Below are 23,306 nucleotides of genomic sequence, written 5' to 3'. Positions count from 1 at the left end.
CGTAAACGCTCACAATGGGCCTCGCTTTTTTTTTTTTTTTTTTTTTTTTTTTATGCTTATGGGACTTCGAAATGCGAACGGCAGATCTGATTTAAGGCTTCGTTGTTTTGGCTTCCTGATTTTCATGTATGTATGTATATGCACGTTTGCAGCATTTTAGTGGTTGAAAAAGTCTGTATAGATGATTTGGTAATGAAATAAGGAAAATATTTATATAGAGTGGTAGATAAAAATATAAAGAGAAAAATGTAAAATGAAAGTTAGGCCGTTTTCAGATGACGCAGTTTAGTTGTCAAAAGTCGAAGATAGAGAACTATCCAAGAAGCAAAATTAGCGAAGCAGATGAAGCAGATAAAGAATAGTGTGTCAATTGAGCAGGGCTTTTAATTTATACAAGTAATTGTTATTTAAAAAGTAATGGACGTTTATTGATATTACAGTACTATTGCAGATAATAAATGGGTACAGTAGCATTTACCTAAGGTGCTGGTCAAGAGGTTATGAATTACTTTTTGAAAGGATGTTAAGTATATGAAAAAAGAAAAGGAAAATATTTTAGCACAGGTTTTTTATTAAGCAAATTTCTTGCGAGGAGAGTTACTTATCAAGTATATCATTTGAAAACAGAAAATTCCTAATATAAGGCTACATTAAGCAAAAACTCGGGTCTGACCTTGATTTTCATAGACGTTTTCCTGTATTTCTGTTCTCATTGTCTCATAATAAAACACGTCTAAATCACCATAATGTCTTTACACAGATTGCACGATGAGTTGCCATATCACAGAATAGAATGGAGCTTATCATTCCTAACGCATGGCCTTGTTCCTCCAAAGATGCTGTTTATAATGATAAGAGTGATATTTGATGTACAAGGTGTCTATAGTCTCTACAATTAAAAAAAAATACTATTAAAGCAAATAAACAGATAAATGTATGGAAATTATTGCAAAATGAGGAGTAGTTATTGAGATTTTTTGCCTTATTTATCAATACAACTCTTTATGGGTACAATTAGTTGCACGAAACGCATCAAGAGGGTACTCGATCTCTTGGAGTGTTCGCTGTAGCATAGCCTCAACAATGGTATCAGTGATCTTTTGCTTTATGTCAGTGATGTCCCATTTTTTTATATCTTTAAAATAACCCCATAGAAAGAAGTCCAGGGGAGTGATATCTGTTGAACGAACAGGCCAAGGAATTGGGGCATCTCTTCCAATCCCCCGGTCTGGAAATGTCTGATTAAGAAACCCATGAACATGCAGTCCCCAGTGTGGTGGTGCACCATCTTGCTGGAAAATGGTGGTTGGTTGAAGGTCATCTAGGTGTGGTGCCGCGTCTTCAGTTAAAAGGTCAAGGTAAACATCTGCAGTAACTGATTGGACACACTCGGTGAAGTTCCCTAGCCACATCGGGATGTCCTGATCCGCAGATTCTCACATTGTGTGCGTTCAATTTCCCTGAAATGAAAGGTTGCCTCACTATTAAAACAAACTCGGTTGAAGAACGTTTCATCCTTAGAAATACGTTCCAGCATGTTAACAGCAAACTCTTTTCGTCTTGGTTTATCATTTGGCTCGTGTGCCTGTATGAGTTACGCTTTGTAAGCGTACAATCGTTTGTTCTTGTGTAGGACTTTGTGCATTGTTGAACGTGGTAGCTGTAAACATCTAGCAGCAATAAGGATGGGCTTTGTAGGAGAACTTTCAAAGGTTTGTCTTACACGATGGATGTTTTCCTCAGATTTTCTTGGTCATACACTTCCCTCTTTACCAAACACTGCCCTGTCTCCATAAATGCCTTGTGCCTTGCAAGACTTGACGGACGTGAGTATGGATTTCTTCCATACTTCTGTAGTTTTGCGGAGACTGCGCATCCGATTTTGTTTCAATAATCCTTTTCTTGAGGAGTAGCTATTTTCTAAGGATTCTTTTAACAGTACCCTTTTCATCAACAGGGTACCTGAAGTACACAAATGCAGTGTGATTAAAAACTTTGATAACTGCTGAGTACATAGATCAAATCTAACTTGGATAATCTTATCAGTGGCTATTGTAATATATTTTAAAAATTGTAAATAGACTTTATGGTCACCCTGTATATTTGCTCATGTTGCTCTTGTAGCTTCCTATTAGTATGACGGTGTTGACTCCATTTTGTCGTATCAGTTGTCACATATCTTGGTAATGTATTGGTGTCCTGATACTCTTGGTTGAGACCTTTCCTTAAGGCTATAAATGGTCACTTTCTCAAGTATTAACCTCGTCCCTTGTTATGGAATGACAAGGATTACTACCGAAGAATTGCCCCCACACTCCGTTGCAGTAGCTTAGGGGTAGAGTCATAGCGCCATAATACTTTCGTACTGTCTACCATGGTTTCGAAACCTTACAATTCTCCATTACAGTAACAAAAGACTATATGAGATTTATAAAACTTTTGAGCTGACGTCATAAATGATAAAATAAGTAAGTTTTTACATTTCGAAAATAATTGTGTACAATACAGATATAAAAAAATTAATATTAAGTAAATTTGAGATACTCTGTTCTCCAGTAGCTTAGTTAGTGAAATGACGTCATGGGTGACAAACATTTCGGTAGTACTTGAAAAAATTAAAACATTGGTACCACCTGAGCCTTCCCCTATTACCCAATATATCAATGTCATCTACATAGAACCTCGTAGATGGTACTCTCCCCCTTGTCCTCCCTATATTATTGTCATTTATTATTTGAAACCTCGTTAAAGTATCTTTCTTAAAAGCACAACACAATTCAGTCTAATATAGACAATATCAATAGTTTTAAAAAGTGTGTCATACCATAGGATCAGAAAATGTTTAATTCTTGATGAAAGTCGCGTCCCGAGCACTAAGTACTTTCATCTTTTTCAAAACAATAAAAGTATTCAGTATAGAAAACGCTCAAGTTTGTTACTATCCAAATGTATTCCTGGCTCTTGTTATGTTTGATGTTTATTTGAAGTATACATGGTGATACGGGCGTTGTACACTGAATGTTATATATCTAGCAAAATGGTGCCAATCAATCATAATTTGGTGTTGTTGTGGAATGGCCAACGATACTAAATGCTCTACATGAGAGAAAATATGTTATTCCAAATTATTAACTTGACATTCAGCGTCACAATTCTTAAGCCTCATGCTCATATAGCCTACATGCACATTAAAAAGATAGGAGCCTAAAGTAGAATTCTGGAGAATGCCATTACATTTGTTAAGAGAGCTAGCTATCTAATTCACCCCTCAAATAAATGTTCAGCTAATACTGTGCCGGAATTCAAGTGGTAAGATTAAAAGACTCGGAGGTTTTAATCTACTTATACGTACGGCGGTAACAAACTCTTCAAACGCACTTTCGATATCCACAGAGCAATTGAACCATTTGTTTTCGAAAAGCCCAGATGCAAAGCTCAGGTGAATGGTCATTCTTAGGCAAATCCAAAAAATCTAACCAACTAAATAATGTTAACTATTCAAATATTTTGTATGTGTCTATTGCAATAGGAATGGGTCTATGATTCGAACTGAGAACACATGCCTTCATTTTTCTCTTGAGAAGTGTATAATCAAAGCATTCAGTAACAAGTTAATAATGGATTTATGACTTAAAAGCAATTAACAAATTGAAAATCGAGACAGACAGTGGTGCAGTTTCGTAAAATTGAATGTGGTTTTCTTTCAGAGCAGCAGCTTTATCAAATTTCCATTGTTTTTTTTTTACTTAAACGACTAATTTCAGCTACAGGAACCTTTTTACTAAAATCCTCAATATTCTGCATCAGCTTTAGAAAATGTCTCCTCGCTCCTATTGTGACTGAAAACGTATAAAATGTAAAAAAGAAAATAATAAATTGCCTAGACATTCCAGCATTTTTTATTATTCTGGCATATTTAATTATCTACATTCTAAGAACCCCTGAGCTGTAAATGGGTATGTGGTTCGATAAGTGACTTCAGAGAAAAGACTGCGGGGTAGACACCCTAAGGTAATGCTACTGTATTAATTGCAATTCTAATAGCATAACATAGCAAATCTGTGTGTTTGCTTGATTATATTTCAAGTGATTAACTCCTCTGAAAAAAATTTATTGCAACAGTATGAGTCCCATTATCTTCAATATTATATTTATCAAAGCAAAAGTAAAAATTTTTAAGTTTTCAAGTTAAATATATGTTGAGCTGCACAAATAATTTCTCTCTCATTCCGTTCTATATATATACGTATATATATATATATATATATATATATATATATATATATATATATATATATATATATATATATATATATATATAATATATATATATACACACACACATATACATACACACATATATTTTGTGTGTGTATAGTAGGTAGCTAAATAGATAGATATAATTTTGGATCACGAATCCAATTTTTCATCACAGCAAACATTTTACGTTGAAAAATTTTCTTTTAATCGAAGAAATATTGATGAGGATACGTCTCGTGTTGTTGCCCTCTATATATCTTTAGCGAAGCTCATCGCCGAATAATAATAATAAAGCAAACTCACAAATAAAACTGTTCAAATGCTTTGAAGAGTCAGCAACGGAAATGGCTGAAAGAAACATACCCAAATTCCTGTTATGAAATAAATGTTGTTGATACGAAGCGGAGCCTACAATATCATACGGCATAGGGTGAATAGCTCGCAAACAAGTGGTTTGTCCTCATTCCTTTGAAATGAAGACGCCTTTTTACTTGATCTAAGCAATGGTGCTATTATTCTGTTCCTGTGAACCAAGCACGGACATAATAGAGCTTGCTGAAAGTAGCTCAATAACAGAATTATTTACTGAAGTTAGCACATTTTAAACAGCATTCGGAGGCCCTGACATTTACTTGTTTGTATAGAACCAGAGGCAAGTAGCATTTTTACCCCTCCGCATTCCGAGGAAATTGAGCCTTTGATCCTTGCTCTACAGGTGTATTTTCTTCATTATCCCCCAAATGAATGCAGGTGCCAACTGCGTTATGTCGAATCTTCCTTTGCTGTGATAACAGATCGAATTCCCGCACTCACGGGATGTCTCCATGTAAAGCTTTAAGATCCTCTCCTTGGAATCGATCAACTTTCTCAGCCCTCACCCTCAGTCCTCGTTATGAATTTCCTCTTCAGTCAGCAGTTAGGTTGGATTTGTTACTAAACGCAACACGTGACATTTGTAGTAATTTGATCTGAAAAATTATCGAGTTTGTTCTCTATTTAGGTTTTCGTGCAATGTCTGTTGCAGTAGCATGTGGATTTGTTTTTACAGTAGCTGTTCTTTTTACCTATTACAATGGCCCATGTGGAAGTAAGAGAGATCCAGTTTTCAATAAGGTTCTCTACCACCAAAGAAAGAAAAAAAGACAACTTAAATGCGGTATCTTAACAAAAGTGTTAGACATACAGATGCAGGCGATGACAAGGTAGGTTGGAACTCTCAAATACCGATGAGAGTACGCAAAGATACACAGATTCCAAATAGGTTGACTCGATAAGGACAAAAATAATTCTTTCGAAGATTTATTGCATTTTTTGTTTATCAGACCTATCGGCGATGATGTGAGGGAACTCTTACCAATATAGTTGAAAATTTTTCCTATAAAAATGATTGAATTTTATGTGATTTTAAGTCTCTCTCTCTCTCTCTCTCTCTCTCTCTCTCTCTCTCTCTCTCTCTCTCTCTCTCTCTCTATATATATATATATATATATATATATATATATATATATATATATATATATATATATATGTGTGTGGTGTGTGTGTGTGTGTGTGTGTGTGTGTGTGTGTGTATTCATTTGTACACACGTAGATATTGCTCGTAAATTATTGCACGCATATATACATAGATATATATATCACAGTGCACAGTATTTGGTACTATCCAGCAGTAATTATTTATAAGGATTTCAAAGATATCCATCGTACATCGAATTTGACACGATATCCAGGTTAGTCATAGACATATTTACACATTTTAAAGAACACTAACATTGATAGCGTGTGGAAGCGTTAAGATAATGGGGCCTCCTTTCAAATTTCCAGGCAAGTAATATAGAAATAATTAGACATTTCAGGTTTTTTTTGGAAAACATCAGTAACCCATTAAAATCTCCCGCGAATTGAAGAAAATGGATAATCACGGCCCTGTATTCCAGGTACACTAAACCAATACACCTAATGTCAGCAATTCGTTTCTTGTTCGTAATGCAAGAAATGTCGTAGTATTTTTTTAGAATTCCATCTAAATTTAGTAGCAAATTTAAGTGACGTGAACGAATTTTGCAAAGCGATGTGTAGTATAAGTAAATTGATGCAGGCAGCGCAAAAGAAAAAGAAATAATGGTGTTTGTAAGTTTACCTTGATGGGAGAAATCCTTAGACTTTTAATTTCCATTCACGTCCGTACATCACAGTCGTTATAACGTTCATTTATTTTATGCGGTGGATGATTTTATAATTTATCGATATTTGCAAAATTATCAATAAATTTTGAGGTGGAATAAAACAGTGTAGCTTCAAATCTACATTTCTTGAGAAAGAAATCTGTAATTAAAATGTTACAGAATAATCAAGCTGTTATGTATATATATATATATATATATATATATATATATATATATATATATATATATATATATACATACATACATATAAATGAAAGCGGTTAATATTGTCTAGAAAAATAGTGGGTTCGCTAATCTTGACATGATCCGAATAGTCCTTCAATTATGGCTCAAGTTTATATAAGCTAGTAAATTAGATTTGTGTCTTATAATATCGTGTCTAACATCATTCCTGTTCCTATAGTGATGTTTAGATCAGTCTGGTAACGATTCTTTTGAAACTGCAGCTTCAACACTCAAAACAGCGAGAGAACCAACGTGGCCGTCGCTTATACTTGATCTATTAACAAAACCACATCTTCACTTGTCAGCGCTTCAATTTTTGCGTTTCCCTATAGTGCAGAAGCAGTGCGTTCTTCGGCTCATCTAAATGACTTCCGTGCTTCTTGTAATGAGTAACATACAGCGGTTAACAAGGAAAACATAGCAATATTTTTTTTCTTGTGTGTCGGAAGGGGGTTGGGTTGTGCGCTGGGGAAGAGTGTCAAGGGGGGATGGATCTCCCAGACCCCCGTTTTAATTGCAGGACGAGCAACATGTATGAAATAATGGACACTGACCATAATACCGCACTGTTAATACTTTTTCCTGGTGAATAACATTGTTTCCACTGGGCTTTTGTTTTTATCCCCCGGTCTGCACCTGGTTTTATTGATTCTACCTGTTGTTGTTTTCATTAATTCGTCTGTCTGTCTCGTTCTCATGTAATTATATATATTATATATATATATATATATATATATATATATATATATATATATATATATATATGTATACACACACACACACACACATATATATATATATATATATTATATATATATATATATATATATATATATATATATATATAAAATATCGCGAATGTATGTATGTAATTCAGGAAGTATGAAAGTATGTGTAAGAGAGAGAGAGAGAGAGAGAGAGAGAGAGAGAGAGAGAGAGAGAGAGAGAGAGAGAGAGAGCAGGTGTGTATTTGTTTTGACTTAGTTGACTTGTGTGGGAATATGTTCTTTGAAATTTCACTGACATGTACGTCATTTTATATGCATATAACCGTGTTTATTTTGCTTTGGTGGGATGATAATTGATTATGTTTGTGGACAAACAGCGGTTGGATTGGGTTTCATGTCTCGATAGGTTACTAAAGCAGAGTCGGTCGAGACTAATGTCTGAAAATGATTTCTTGTCTGTTTCCGAAAGTAAGTTTACCTTGCGTTCGCCGCTGAGTATACATGACATTTCGAATCTGTTTTGTTGGTTAGGGCATTCCATTCTGGTTGTGAGCCTTTTCTTTTTATTTAATATTCAAACCTTTGATGTGTTGTAACAAATGCTGTTTTTCTCTTTTTCAAAAAGAAAAATTAAATCAAGAATCATGTTATGATTTAAAAGCCGGCGTCACGGTCAAAGATAAAAATGGACTCAGCGCAGATTAGAGTGGCTTGTGTCTAGTTCTTTTGGACAATACAATGGTCATGATTTATAGGATTAAATGCATTTTCTTTTAGTATTCAAAAATTATTTATAATCGTTCCCTATTAGATAAATAGTCCATACTCAAAGTCGTCATCGACTTCAGATTTAGTTCTTCCTCTATTCAGATTTATATTGTTATGCAGTTTCAGGCGAGCATTTTAGTATAAAATGCTGGTTAAACAAATGGATGCCTCGTACAGCTGAGCTATGCCAAAATAAAAGAGGGTGCAATTTTTTTTATTTATATAGAAATTTCCCTAAATAATATTAAAATGAAAAATACCTTTGTACATTTCCTTTTGTAATCCCATCTCCAAACCTTGAAGATCCTACTGTGATTTGCTTCTCTTAATAACTACTAGAATCAGCTAGTTTTTATTTTTTTATTTACAAACGTATATAACCTTTGAATTCTTTGCGTAGCCATTTCACAAAGCATGATTATTACTTTAACATTTGTTTAAAGATTTAGTGCGGCATTTGCATACATACATTATCTTGGACTGAAGCTTGCAGACAAATGGCGCTAAAGTTTAGATTAGATAGTATACATAGCTCTCTCTCTCTCTCTCTCTCTCTCTCTCTCTCTCTCTCTCTCTCTCTCTCTCATCAAATCCCTGATTAATGTCCAACAAAAGACAATCCCCAAAGACAGAGGAGTAAACGAAATCCAATGCCTGGACTGTGACCAATCTTACATCGGTTTTATAGGAAAATCACTTCCCCAGAGATTAATACAGCGTAAACGGTCAGGAGTATGGGCGACAGAGCTCAGCTATTTCTAACCATATAAATAACCATAACCTCAGAATAAACTGGAATTTGTCATGTATAATTTATAGCAGCAAATGTCGGTAAAAAGCCAGATGATAGAGTCGGCGTTGATTAAACAAATACAAGTAATGAACATCTCAAAGGGTGCCTGGGATTCAGACATCATAGATAAAATCTTCCTTCAACCAACACATAAGAAGATTAAAGAGGAATTATCAGCTGGGGTGGCTTAGTAAAATGTGCTAACTGTGAATGGATCTCTTGGTATAAATACCACCTTTTCTGTAACTTTAATAATTCATTACCTACCTGAAGAGAGAGAAACCAGTCTCTGAACTATATTACTTACTTTCTAAATTTTAGCGTTTTTATGGGCTCCTTTTTGTAGGTGATATTTTGTTGTCACAGAAAATTTTCACCAGTCTGTATATATATATATATATATATATATATATATATATATAATATATATATATATATATATATATATATATATAATGAGTTTGTTAGTGCTGCGCGCTACTTGCAGTGGAAGTCCGTGCTGCTGTCTCCCCTACCTACCCTGTCCCACCCAGGACAAACAAACACTTTTGCAGGAGTATTTTATTATTATTATTATTATCTTATTATTATTATTATTATTATTATTATTATTATTATTATTATTATATATGTGTGTGTGTGTGTACACACCTCTCACAAACTAGCCACACAACTTTACTCTCTCTCTCTCTCTCTCTCTCTCTCTCTCTCTCTCTCTCTCTCTCTCTCTCTATATATATATATATATATATATATATATATATATATATATAATAATAATATATATATATATGATATATATATATATATATATATATATATATATATGTATAGATATATAATAATAATCAATATATATATATATAGATACATATAATATGATATATATATATATATATATATATATATATATATATATATATATATATATATATATAATATGTGTGTGTGTGTGCGCGTGCGTGCATTATATTATTCGATTTATGCCTCAAGAAGAAGGGATGGCTTAGATTCCAGATCCTTTAATTTACATAGTACCTGCTTTCAAAATTGATAGTCTTCTTCAGGTACCAGTGCGGTCATGAGGAATCAGCTACACGCAGGTATAAATGCAAGTGCCCCACACAAAATCTGCTGTGTTCTAACTCCCCCCCTTTGGGTTGGCCTCCCCGTTGATCTCCGGACCCTCCCTCCCGTCTTCTTGACCTCTGTGGCCACGTGCTTAATCCCTCGTTCCGAATTACCCCTTTGCTGTCAGTCTTACTGTTTATGCTCTTCTTAAAATCCTAGATCAATGGGAGATCAACCCAGGGATTAGAAATAGAAAACAGCAGAGGTTGAGTGGTGCACATACATGAATACCTGATTGTAGCTGATACCAAAGGTGCACAATAATTATAGTATGAGATGAATACTGTACGTCTTTGAAAGCTTGTACTTTGTAAATTAAGTAACCTGGAATCTAAACCATCACGTCTTAACACTATAGTAGATTCACATCAACCGTGCATTTGATTTCTAGGCCAGTCTCTTATGACGCTTCTGATTGACTGTTGATAAGCCAATCACAGGGCTGGAAACTCTCAGTCTCTCTCGAGAGTTCACATAGGTAGGATCTATGTTCCACCTCTCCTGAGGGCTACGTCTTTCAAAAGTATCCCTCAGGAGAGGTGGAACATACATCTTGCCTATGTGAACTCTCGAGAGAGACTGAGAGTTTCCAGCCCTGAGATTGGCTTATCAATAGCCAATCAGGAGGGTCGTAAGGGACTGGCCTAGACATCAAATACACGGTTGATGTGAATCTACTATAGTAACATTATAATATCTATATCTATATATATATATATATATATATATATATATATATATATATATATATAAGATATTAAAGGGAAAGCGTGTAATACATGAAATCGTCTAAATCAGCGGTTCCCAGACTTGACCATACCAAGGACCGCCAGATATGACGAATCCCAGCCGAGGTCCCCAGTTAATCAAATGTTATCATTACTATACCAGGATAGCCAGTACAATGTAGTATGTTTAATATTTGTTTATTCCTGCGCAAAGTAAGTAGAAAGAAATATATGAAATTGGAAATTAAGCTCATTATATAAATAATAATGTAATAAAGATGTGCTCGCTAGCTGCCTGAACACCGAAGTATCGATAGCACCGACACTAGGATGATAGAGAATCAGCGATGTATATTTTTATTGCATATATATTTTTTGTGGGGTTAAAATATTTTTTTTATTTTTTCATTGTGTCGTGGACCCCCTAGGGCCTTCTCCTCGACCGCTAGGGATCCGCGGATCCCAGTTTGGGAACCACTGGTCTAGATAATTTCACTGGCTTGTGTCAGCACAGGGTCGGCTGTGCCTATTTGTAGACTTTGTACCCCATGTCAGTTGCTCCCTGAGCATGTGAAGAGATGAATGCCATAACTTTATCTCTGAAGTTCACAGAGCAAACACTGTTTGGAATTCGTTCTTCTCACAAATTATGACAGGATCTGATACTGGTAATCACTTGGCATTAATAGGTAACAAAAGTGGCGTTCAGGATATTTCTTGTTGGGACTTGAACACAGTAAGCTGTAGGTCTATGCCGAATACAAAAATACCTATACTCGGTTTTTTTCCGTCTGTCCGCCAGCCTGTGGTAAAACTGCGTCCAGGGCATTAGATAGTTACATTCAGCTTACATTCAACAATAATAACAATATCCTATCTCGAATATTAACGGTGTAATTCGCATACAGTAAATTATTAAAACACTTTTCAGTTGTAAATGTACACCAAGATATCCTTTTATTTACCTAAAACTTACACATAGCGTAACTATTTAAAGCCCGGGATGCAGTGTTACCATTCGCGACCACCATAGGCGGATGGACAGATGGAAAAAAAAACAGAGTATAGTAGTGTACTTATTGGGGAGAGTTAATAAGGCAAGTTGTCTCTTTTCAAGTATTTCTAAGATTTGAATGTAATATGCCTAGGAAACATTTTGTATACATAAAACACATTCACGCAAATCTTTGCTCTACTTTTTATACAATAAATAAAACAATAGTACCGGTGTTTTAATATGAGGGGCTAAAGCAGACATTGTTAACAAGACGCATATTTGAAATTATTATTTAGCCTGATGGTTTATTATTATTAGTCTTATGATGAGACTTGATCAAGAATGGTGATCAAATTTCCAAGTATAGTGAAAACAATTTTCAATAATTCCGTGTAAAGGTGTAAGAAATTAATTTCTTAACATATAAATATTACTGGCATCTAAAAAAATAAGAGATAGATTATAGGAAAATTACAGGTGAATAGCTTAATACGATTTAGTAGCTTAACTTTGTTGTCGAGTAGTGAAAAACGTCATTATTAAGCACAGATATCTCCCAGTCATTCTGAAAGGAGATGCCATTACATTGCGTTGCCATACAGCTTGCAGGCTGGCAGACTAGCAAGCTTCTGCCTGCAACCAGTGTCCGTGAACGCCCCTCAGCTTCTCGCACCTTGAGCGTTAGCTTACCGCTGCCTGCGGCTGCCGAATCGCCGCATTTAGCATTAGTTTGATTGCTAGAGGTCAGAAAGATAGTGAACTCTACTCTATGTAGAAATCATTATTTGATGTTTGTATGTACTACGTGCGTGTATTGTAGTTCTCGCGTTTCCATATCTAAGTTATTCAGCCCATTACGGTATCCATCGATAAACAAGGCTAACCTAATAAATTGTGAACTAAAATACCGTTTTGTAAGAATGTCGCCAAGCTACTTAGGAGGTTTTGAAGGAGTTTAGCGTTAGGGAAAGAAGAAAGGGGGGCTGGGGTGGAGTTGTCTTTCTCCATTACGTCGCTTCCTCCTCCTTTAGTCGTCTCCTCTGGTCCTCGTGCCTGGATAAGCTGCTTCCATTCAGTGCCTTAAAGAGACGGCAAATGAGGTATAACGGCCGACGCTTGCAGGACAAACCGTTGTGTTAATGACACCCTCCCTCGTGGCCCCTCTTCCTTCTTATGCCCCATTTTGGAGCTCTTTCGAGAGACAATAACACGGTTATCTACTTCTCTCATGGGCATTCGACCCTGGTTCTATCCTCTGTTTTGTGAAGTGGAGTTCCCCCCCACCCTCTCTCTCTCTCTCTCTCTCTCTCTCTCTCTCTCTCTCTCTCTCTCTCTCATATATCCTTGTCTGAAGGGGGAGCATTATGCTTGCAAGTGCTACCGGCCTTCGTTATTTTTAAGGACTGAAATGAAGCCGCTCGCCAATTGTGCTCAAGAAGAGAAGAGATCGCATGCTGTGATTCCGTCATTATACAGTCCCATCTTCGGACATCGATCATCATATTCTGCTAATAGTTCAAGTTTAAGACATTCGTTAAATCATGAAATCTCCGGGACATCAGTACAAACGAGTATCTTATTTAGTGGAGGAATAAACAGGAAAAATCTGAAATAAATACAGGTACATTTCCTTTATTTTTTTGGCGAGAAGAGTGAAAAAGTTCATGAAAAGATATGTCACGACGTACGTGACTTTGAACTGATCTTGCCTTTCCTGCCTCGTTTTGCGCGAAATTGAGAACGACATAAGAGAGTCATGCAAAGTTCTACTTCAAGTCATAAATGTCAGCTGTCAAATGCAGTGGGCCGAATCGTTTGTGAACAGTAAACGCCTGCAGGTTTAGTAAGTGACTGATATATCCTTGGCTCTCGACTCAAGCATCTTTGGACATCGTGTTAACGGCCAATATGATTTTGGAGAAATGCATTTTGACTAGAAATATTTACAGTGAATCGACCCGTTCTGAATGTAAGTCTGTGATTCCCATCGATTTTCAAGTCTGGATTACGTAATTTCAGTGGAGGTGGTGCATGTGACATACTGAGCGATGGTCCAAAATGATCATAGTCAGTTTCATCGACTTAAAAAAGAGAAAGAAATAGAAAAAAACGATGGTGATTTATATCGTATATTTATTTATTTTTATGACATAATTATGTTTTGTGCATAGCCGCCTATGTAATACGTTCTTGGAAAATGTTCGTTAGAATTAAGTATTGATGAAAAGCCACGGGGCTTGAGTAAAGAGGGCAAAACCAGATCATTCTCTCTCTCTCTCTCTCTCTCTCTCTCTCTCTCTCTCTCTCTCTCTCTCTCTCTCTCATACATTACATACATACATAGAGGTTTCAGCAAAGATAAATGAGAATGAGTGATATTCCGACAGGAAAGGAAGATAAGGAAGCTGTAGAGAGGAAAGAACTAGGAAAGAGATTTGGGAACTCACATTAAAATATTAGTGTTCGTGCACCGTAACTCAGGGGAAGAGGAGAATAATATTTCTTTGTCAAAGCGTAGCAGTGCATAAAAACTCCCCGCTTTTGTTACCAGGAGTTGATGTATACACTTTTTCATTCGGAATATTTATATTTACTTCTTTTCCCGGGCTTGTAGTGTGGAAGGGTAGGAGTAGTTTCTTTTTCCTTGTTTACCCGTTTTATTTTTTTTTTCTTCTTCTTCTTCTTACCCGTGTTCTTACTGTACAGGCTCTGCAGCAATGTTCGTTCATTGCCGACTTTTTTACTGTTTCGTTCAAAATATTTTAAAAATATTTTTCGTCATCGAGCGCGCGCGCGCACACACACACATACATACACACACACACTGTCTTTTCTCTCTCAGAAAGAAATAATATTGATATGTTGACGATTTTTATCGCTTTAATTATAATAAGTAAACTTGGGTGTTGTTCAAATTTTCCATTGTACATGACTTCGTCTAACTGACGTTGTCTTAATTTTGGGTATCTCTGTATGTTCATAAACCAATTAATAGTGTGTGAAGTAATGCCAGGTTTTGAAACCTACTTATGCCAAGTTTTAAAACATTCTTATAAAGTAATTTCTTTCATCAAGTATAGGAATGCATTTCCTATCGCTATTTTTTATTTTCTTTCCCCCTCCCTGTTTTCTTACCTCTCACATCTTCCGTCGTATTTTTTAATTATAAGAAAAATGCTTACCCACTTACGCGCTTTTAGCTGCTTGAGTTGGCTCTCTCTCTCTCTCTCTCTCTCTCTCTCTCTCTCTCTCTCTCTCTCTCTCTCTCTTAACGATTTGTATTCTTATTGAAGAGGCTCTGTTATACTTTGAAGGTATAAATGCATGTATGATGTAGCGAAGAAATTGTTTTTATTGTATGATTTCTAGATGGAATGACGTGTTGGAGAGAAACCTCTATGTTGTTCAGCGGTCACTTCCATTATATCAAAATTAGAGGAGTATTAAAGGAATATCTCATATTTTAGGTTGAGGAGGATATTACTTGGGAAGTTGGAGTGTTGGGAACAGGAGAGAATAATAATCGGCAGCGAATCCCTACTCCATTTGTGGCGATATTGGAATTTGTTGTAAAAGACTTTGTAGATAACTTTAGCCTTCAGCGAACCTTTATTAAGATTTCTATATTCATCGAAATGAAACTCTCTCTCTCTCTCTCAAATCCTCTCTCCTTCTCTCTCTCTCTCTCTCTCTCTCTCTCTCTCTCTCTCTCTCTCTCTCTCTCTCATTTTTGATTCATTGATTCGGAATGTTTTGCTGTATATGAATTGTCATCGTACTTGAATGAGTGTTCTTTTACAAAAATAAATTTCTCCCTTATGTTTTTGAATGAAAATTTAAGGTTTAATGTTGCAGAATATTCATTCAACGGAGAGGGGGGGGGGGCGCTTACTCTTTTGCAGAAAAATGTTGCACAGTTGCTGAAGTGGAACAAACAGCAAAGCCAGTGAATATTCTGTTGGTCTTCATTGCTATTTTTAATGCTTATTTCATGAGTAATTTCTCTAAGGAGATGTGACAATGATATTCCTCCTTTGTTATTAGACTTAAAAATCAGAATTTTTACACCTCACATCTTGGTAGAGATATCCCGATCTGGAGATGATTTTAAAGATAGAGGCTTTAAGGTTACAGATATGCAAAACGTCACCTTTGACTTGCATGCTAATATACCTCGTCAAAATGAAATTTACCGACGAATTTAGATCAAGTTGACGAGTTTGTAACATTTTATTACATGTTAAGTTAAGAGGTGAGAGTTAAGTCTACGTTTTATGAATTTTGTTATGGGACTCAAGAACGTCACTGGAGGTAATCACAGCCAAGAAAAGCGTGTAAGAGACCTAGGCCTCTTTTTGGCAGGGACTATTCTTCACTAACTTATTACCCATTAATACAAAGGTTGACTTCAAAGTACTAAAGATGATGTGTATGAACTTTTAAGCATGTGTTAATCATTTGTTCCTCATCAATATTGCTCCGTCCTAATTTACCAGATATTCACACTACTCGTTGATTATAGTTTTTGTGGGTTTATGACTCCCATTCTTCGCAGTATGCCTTTTTGTGTACGTCAGTTGTAGGCAGCATTAAATGATAGTAAAGACCTCTTTTATGTCCTCTTTTATGGTTGCTTGCCAAAATGCAGTCTATATATATATATATATATATATATATATATATATATATATATATATATATATATATATGTGTGTGTGTGTGTGTGTGTGTGTGTGTATATATATATATATATATATATATATATATATATAATATACACACACACATACATACATACATATTATATACATTGTAAATTTTAACTGCATTCTGAGATGCCACTAGCAACACTACTAAATTCAATGGTTTTCTAATGCTACACTGAGTGTAGCAACACCTACCGAGAGTTAGGGAAACATGTGTCGTAAACCTGGAAATAATTTCTGATAAATATAATTGAAAAGCGTTGTAACCTCGGAACGTCGTAAGCCGAACCTGTCGCAAGCCATGGATGCCTGTGTGTGTGTGGGCTATATATATATAAAATATATATTATATATTACATATAGATATATAATATAGAATTATATATTTTATATATATCTATATGATATATATATATATGTGTGTGTGGGTGTGTGTCCTGTATGTGTGTGTATATATATATAATATATATATATATATTATATATAATATATATATATTATATTTTATATATATATATATATATATATATATATATATATATGTGTGTGTGTGTGTGTCTGTATGTATGTGTGTATACGCACACACACACACACTCAGTGATTATCTCCATCTTAGCTCTAAAGATCGCCAGCTTATACCTCTCATTTGTAGAACCAATGCAGATTTTCCGCAACTAAATTACGTTCGAAAAAATAAATTGGTTTACATGTATACATACCAATAACCTAATGGTAATGGAAGCATACTTGTATGTATATTTAAGAAGTATATAGGTTACATGATTGCCTTGCGGAGAGAGAGAGAGAGAGAGAGAGAGAGAGAGAGAGAGAGAGAGAGAGAGAGAGAGAGAGAGAGAGAGAGATCCTGCGGAGATTATGTAAAGCCACCTCTGAGGGTGTCGTACTATCAACTTTACTTCGTCGCCTTATGCAGTGTTCTGTAAGTTAGTATTGAGTAATGACTTGGCTGAACTGTCTTACGGTGTATTGATCTCTCTTATGTACACTGTATTACTCTCTCGATGGTGCCAAGTGTTGATATTGATGCGAGCAATAAACGTCTCGGGTAACTGATAGCCTCCTACAATGCCGAAATTCATTCCAGCTTAAACAATGGACGGACATTGTTCCGACGACGGGTCGTCGACGGCGACATTCCAGTCATAGATTCGGTTATGGATGACCTGCGACCACTGGGCGAACAAATTACCGCAGTAATGACGTCCGAGCTTTTGTGGCATCCCATACTCCGATGCCGCTCCAGTTAGCGCCATTGGGGAGAGTCGCCCTAAATTGTGTAGGGGTTGTGTTTAAGGTACCTCTATTCAGCAGGAAGAGCAAGTTTGAATGGAACCGCCGGGCCAGAAAACAGAACATTTCTTATGGTCCGATGGACGCCCCTCACCGTTTTTGTTTGTCCGTCTGTATTTGCATCCATTTATGCGCTTCTTTGATCAACATTTCTGCTGTTTTTTTCCGTTGTTGTTCTGTTTTTATCCGACGGTGCTCTTGCTTCGCGTTTTTGTCAGCAGAAAGACTTTTTTTTTTTATTCGTTATTTGTTTAAGAAAAAGAAATTCTGTGCCATTAAGGAAAAATCCGGTACAAACAGAACACTATTGTTAGGAATAGGTGGCTGATATTAATGGCCTCTCGAGGTTTTTGTTACTTTTTTTCCTTATTTTTTCGCTCCCTTACTGATAGTGCCCTCCGGCTCCGAGCGTTTTGTTAGCTTCCCGTTTACTTTTTTATGTGATTTCTTGACTTCCATTTTTCATTTAGGCTAAATATGTTAACAAATTGGCTGTATTATTTGTTTTAAAGTGTCCCTGAGGCGTGTGTATTAATGAATTTCTCTTTTATGCCATGCTCAAACAGAGCGAACTTTGAAGAGAGATGGAGAGAAAACACGACCGTTGTATTTGTACAAGCCTTTTGATACTTAGTACTTTATTTGAAACGACGTTTATCCGTACAAAATTGCGCTAGTGTGAGAAACTCTTTTTCTTTGAAAGGTGGTCCATAATTACATCCCAGTTTTTCTTCATGAGTGAAGCATACAGACGCTTTTGATAAAGAGACCCGGACAATGGTCTGAAGTTAGATAAGGGTTGGGAACACTTGATGGGCACTTGCAGATCTTTGGCGGTGGACCCTTTCTTGAGTTCATTCACCTGCCTCCATTTTTCTTGGGAATGCGTGTGGTTTCTAGTACATATTAACATAATGTAAAGGTCTACGTAAATAGTAATCAATTTTTTCCTCGATATATTGTCTCTAGCTTCATAGTGGTGACATCAAGAAATTTCATACTCACATAATTTTCACACTTAGTCTGTGTAGTCTTATGCTTGGGTTTCATGGTCATTATTTAATTTGCTCAGTACGAAGTCTTTCGCTTTCGTTTAAAGCGCTAACATAGTTTAACAATGTGTGATTATGGTTCACACATTGCAAACGTATTCTGCGCTGCACCATGTGCAGACCCATTATTTCTCTGTGTGAAAAGGTGGTTCCGGAGAAAACACAAGACAACGAGCACTGCCTCATTTGTACTTGCACTGGTGTGTCGTGGATGAACCGCTGGATAGAAACATTCCAGAGCATTAGCCTTATATATTTTTCCTTTTCATAGCATCATGGATGCTATGAAAACCATAGGAAAATAGTTACTAAAAGTTTGAATCTTTACAGGAGCAACATGGCTGAAGATCATTTTATTTTTCCTTTGGAGGTTGCCTCTCTTGCATTTAGTATAAGTTCTTCATGAGACTTTCCCCGTGATTACCCGAGATAGGAACTGTAGTTGTTTGTTGATGTAGGATCCTCTCTGTGTCCAGTGCCAATAGCCCAGTGTACGTATAAGTTAGTCCATTCATCCGGACTCTGTTTTCGTATTTGACACTAACATTTCTTTATTGATCATGGTTATCAAGTCGATCGATGCTGATGAGTTTATCATATTGATTACAAAGTTTATCTCAATGATGACTAATTTCGCTCGTAGCATTTTCATGAAATGGTCAAGTTTTTGAAGATGATCACGACAATGATAATGCTCGTTTTTATGATAGTAACCGTTGATCTGTTCATCCAATAATACAGAAAATGCTTTTATTACAGTTGCATTAATTATGTTCCTGTTATGATGAAACCTTGCCACTGATGATGGTTATGGCGATGATTACGGTCATTCAAGATATGATTCTTACAAATATCATGAGTAAAGACAGCTCATAATTTTGACCCTATGATATGCAAGAGCAGTTGAGATTTTGGTGGTGACGGATGTGTTAAGGCTGATTTTTATGATTGCAATACTGAGAGGTAATTTGACTACGATTAATATATATTGCCTTTTATCTCAGCTCTTGATAAACGTGTAGATATCCTTGAAAGTATGATATCTATAAATCCAGTTTATGATGAATGTTACGCTATTTTTAAAGACAGAGATGGATCCCGCAGGAGGGATGTATAGCCTCGTTTCTTGAATAATTCTACTGTGTCCTTTAGACCTATATAGTAAATTGTGTGCCTGGTAGCTAGTCAGTTGTAGTTGTAGCAGCCAGTGCTGAAGATGACTAGCACATTCCTCCAGAAAGAAAAGTCTTATCAAGATTCACAAGTTTATTGCCGTAATATAGTGTGTATATATATATATATATATATATATATAATATATATATATATAGATATATATATATATATATATATATATATATATATATATATATATATATATATATATATATATATATATATATATATATATATATATATATATATATATATATATATACATGTACATGAATATATATACACGCAAACACACACTCGCATATATATATATATATATATATATATATATATATATATATATATATATATATATATATGTATATATATATGTGTGTGTGTGTGTATGTGTGTATATGTATTCTCTTGTTGTATATCTGTAACTATTTACTAGGCGTACGTTTGCGAGCGGGTGTTCGTTTAAGAGCAGGTTCGTCCAATGGGTGTGAAGTGAGGGCACGCATTTCTCTGGCCTCCCAGGAGACCAGTTTCCACCGGCAAACGATCGCAAGTAAATTTTATGTGATTTGCACCCTCCCCCTCCCGCCTACTCCCCCACGTCCTTCCTCCTGTACTCCCTCCACTTCCCTGAGTCCCTCCATCCCTCCCCTTTCGGGACCCATCTCCCCCTACCGAGGATAAGCCCTCTTCTGTCTTCTTGTCTGTGAGGGGAAAAGGGGCTTTCAAAGGGCCGGGGTCATTGACAGCATACGTTTCTTTTCTGTTTCTATTTTGAATTTTGTTTCGTTTTCCATTTTTTCCCTTTCTACGTGTGCTCAGTTTTAGGTCCCTGCTTCCTCAAAATTCGCCTTTTGCTCTTCGAAATTTGATATCTTATTATTATTATGAATTTTATTTTCCTTTCCTTTTGCATTTTATTTAACTTTGGATGGTCATTTTGTAATGTTAAAATCATCACTTTGATATCGATATTGATATTTTGTTTTTCATACGATTTCAGACGGTAGGTATTGTTTTAAAAAACTAATTAATAGCATCATGGAAGGTTATAAATACGATTATGCATTTTTCATTATACTTTCCAGTGAAGTTTCCTATCCTTAGGAGTGCCATATCTTTCAATATTTTCTGTAACGCTAATAATTGACTATTTCTTGATGAAGGAAATCTGCAATTCGAGAAAAACAAAAGCTTTATTGCTCCCGAAAGAATCTTAAATGAATGTTTTATCATTTTTTTTTGCTGAAACTGTAATTTACATTTAATTAGATCACTATGAACTTCTGCATGATTCATTCCTCACGACCGAGTAAAGTGAACAGAAGTTAGGTAAGTTGGCTTTAGACTGTAACTTGCATTCATAGCAGTCTAATTATGAAATGTCTCAACTCTTTTCAAAGAGTTGGGGCTGTTCCATGTCAATTAAGTACGGATTATTAAAGTTTATTTCAAATATGAAGAGGTATCAGGTCATTTCGAATCTTAATTATAGAATAGTACTTCAGCGTAAATATTTTAAGGTATTTTCGAACAGAAACCGATCCAGGTTGCTTTTGAATCTGAACTGGAGATCTTGACGTTGTTTCGTCTGTGTGAAGTTTGACAATTCCTCGTCAAATTTTTGAGAGCCTTTTTCATTGAAATGTGATAGTTTCAATATCATTATAATATCAGCTTATGTTTTTCTGTTTTAACTGTTGTTAGTTTCATTATATACACTCCAAGTGTGAAATGTTTATAGTTTTGTTAAGTAGCGTTACCTCAACAACTAATAAGTGTTAAATGTGTTGAAAGTTTTGTTATGTAGCTTTTTCCCAACACCTATAAAAAACTGACAACAGCATCCCGTTTTCAACTTCATTATTATGTTTCAAGTGCACTTTTTTGTTTTCGAATATAAAGCAGAAAATGTAGATGAAGAATGTATGCATAATAAAAAGTATGAATAGTGACTTTATAGATTCTTCTGGTAATAATTGTGGGTGAGTTGTCCATTATGGTATAGCATAAATACATTAATTAATATTTATTCTTTGGTCCTCGAAGTTGGGTTATTGACTTCACACTGCAGCTATTGCACATGGGTTTTATTTAATGGCACGTCCTTTTGTATATAGGTAATTTAAATATACAAACATGAATTTAGTTGCATTAAAATCTTAAGGCAGGACCATAAGGAAATTCTGTAGGCTATTGACTACAAAGCTGGAATTTGCTTTTATTGTGATAGATCACAGCATTCTATTCGTGTTGACGCTGCTCGGTTTATGAAACAACAAGGGTTGGTTATTTTTACAAAACTTTATGAGAAATAAAAATGAGTTGGGGCAGGTAAGAGTCGGATGAAATTTTATTGATATTAAAGTTTATCGCCTCGTTAGTTTTTATTGTTGTTTATATTTGTCGTCATTAACACACTTTATTAGATTGGATTTTATTTTTCTTTGTTATTCGCTGTAAAGTTATCAGTATCAATAATTGGCTTTAGGAAGCCGATTAAAAACACCCATATTATGATTAGAGAAGTAACAGTTCTTATGATTTATCGAAGAAAACAATTACGATTAATCTAAATTTGTTAAAAACCCTAAGCCTTCAAGTTTTCGTTGTTAGTTGATTAATTAGCATCAGGCCTTAATTGTGTTCATCGCTTAATGGGCTTGAGTATTATGGTCATTGTCTTCAACCTGACAGGAGTGCAAAGGCCATTGTTTTTATTAGATGTTCGTGAGACCTTAATTTTCATTCTATAGATATCAGCTTGGTAACAATTTGATACCCTATTACCTGCTTCATTTCTTCTCTGTTGTGGCAATGAATTAAAAACTAAGTCGCATTTCGATAGACTGTGATCATTTAGGTGCAAGAAATGGACAATATTAACTGGTATGAAACACTGCGGAACTTCTATCTGTTTTCCATTGATATATCGCACATGATTAATGTACTATTAAAATGATATGCAGATTAAACTACATCTTCTCTTACTTGACTCTATTCACTGTACTCATGGGTAACACCTTATGTACGAATGTATATAATAGTCAGTTTCACGAGAGATTTTTCTGTGAATTCGACGATATAAATTTGTCCTTTTTTTTCCTTGCCGCAACTGGCCTTTTTCCCTCTTCTTCCAAATTCTTCGAAATCCTGTAAAATATCCTCTTCCAAGATATAAACGACAGGCGAAAGATTGCCTCTATTAGAAGCCGTGAGGGATCCCAAAGAAATTAATATCTTTCGGT

At 35.4% G+C, this 23,306-nt stretch overlaps 1 protein-coding gene across 7 annotated transcripts in view; it reads left to right on the top strand.

The window, feature by feature from the left end:
* LOC135224544 (mechanosensory protein 2-like) overlaps positions 1-23,306 on the top strand; it is a 745,504-nt gene that overhangs the window by 170,557 nt on the left and 551,641 nt on the right. Inside the window, exon 1 of one of the 7 annotated variants that reach the window (XM_064263636.1) lies at positions 13,710-13,785. The exons of the other annotated variants lie outside the window; for them this stretch is intronic. Coding sequence (XP_064119706.1) covers positions 13,725-13,785 — 61 coding nt within the window. The 5' untranslated portion in view covers positions 13,710-13,724. Of the gene's footprint in view, positions 1-13,709; positions 13,786-23,306 lie in introns of those variants that run through there. 7 annotated transcript variants of the gene reach the window in all.

The sequence above is a fragment of the Macrobrachium nipponense genome, chromosome 12 (genome assembly GCF_015104395.2).
Source record: "Macrobrachium nipponense isolate FS-2020 chromosome 12, ASM1510439v2, whole genome shotgun sequence".
Taxonomy (NCBI): Eukaryota; Metazoa; Arthropoda; class Malacostraca; order Decapoda; family Palaemonidae; genus Macrobrachium; species Macrobrachium nipponense.
This window is presented reverse-complemented; position numbering and strand designations above follow the sequence as displayed.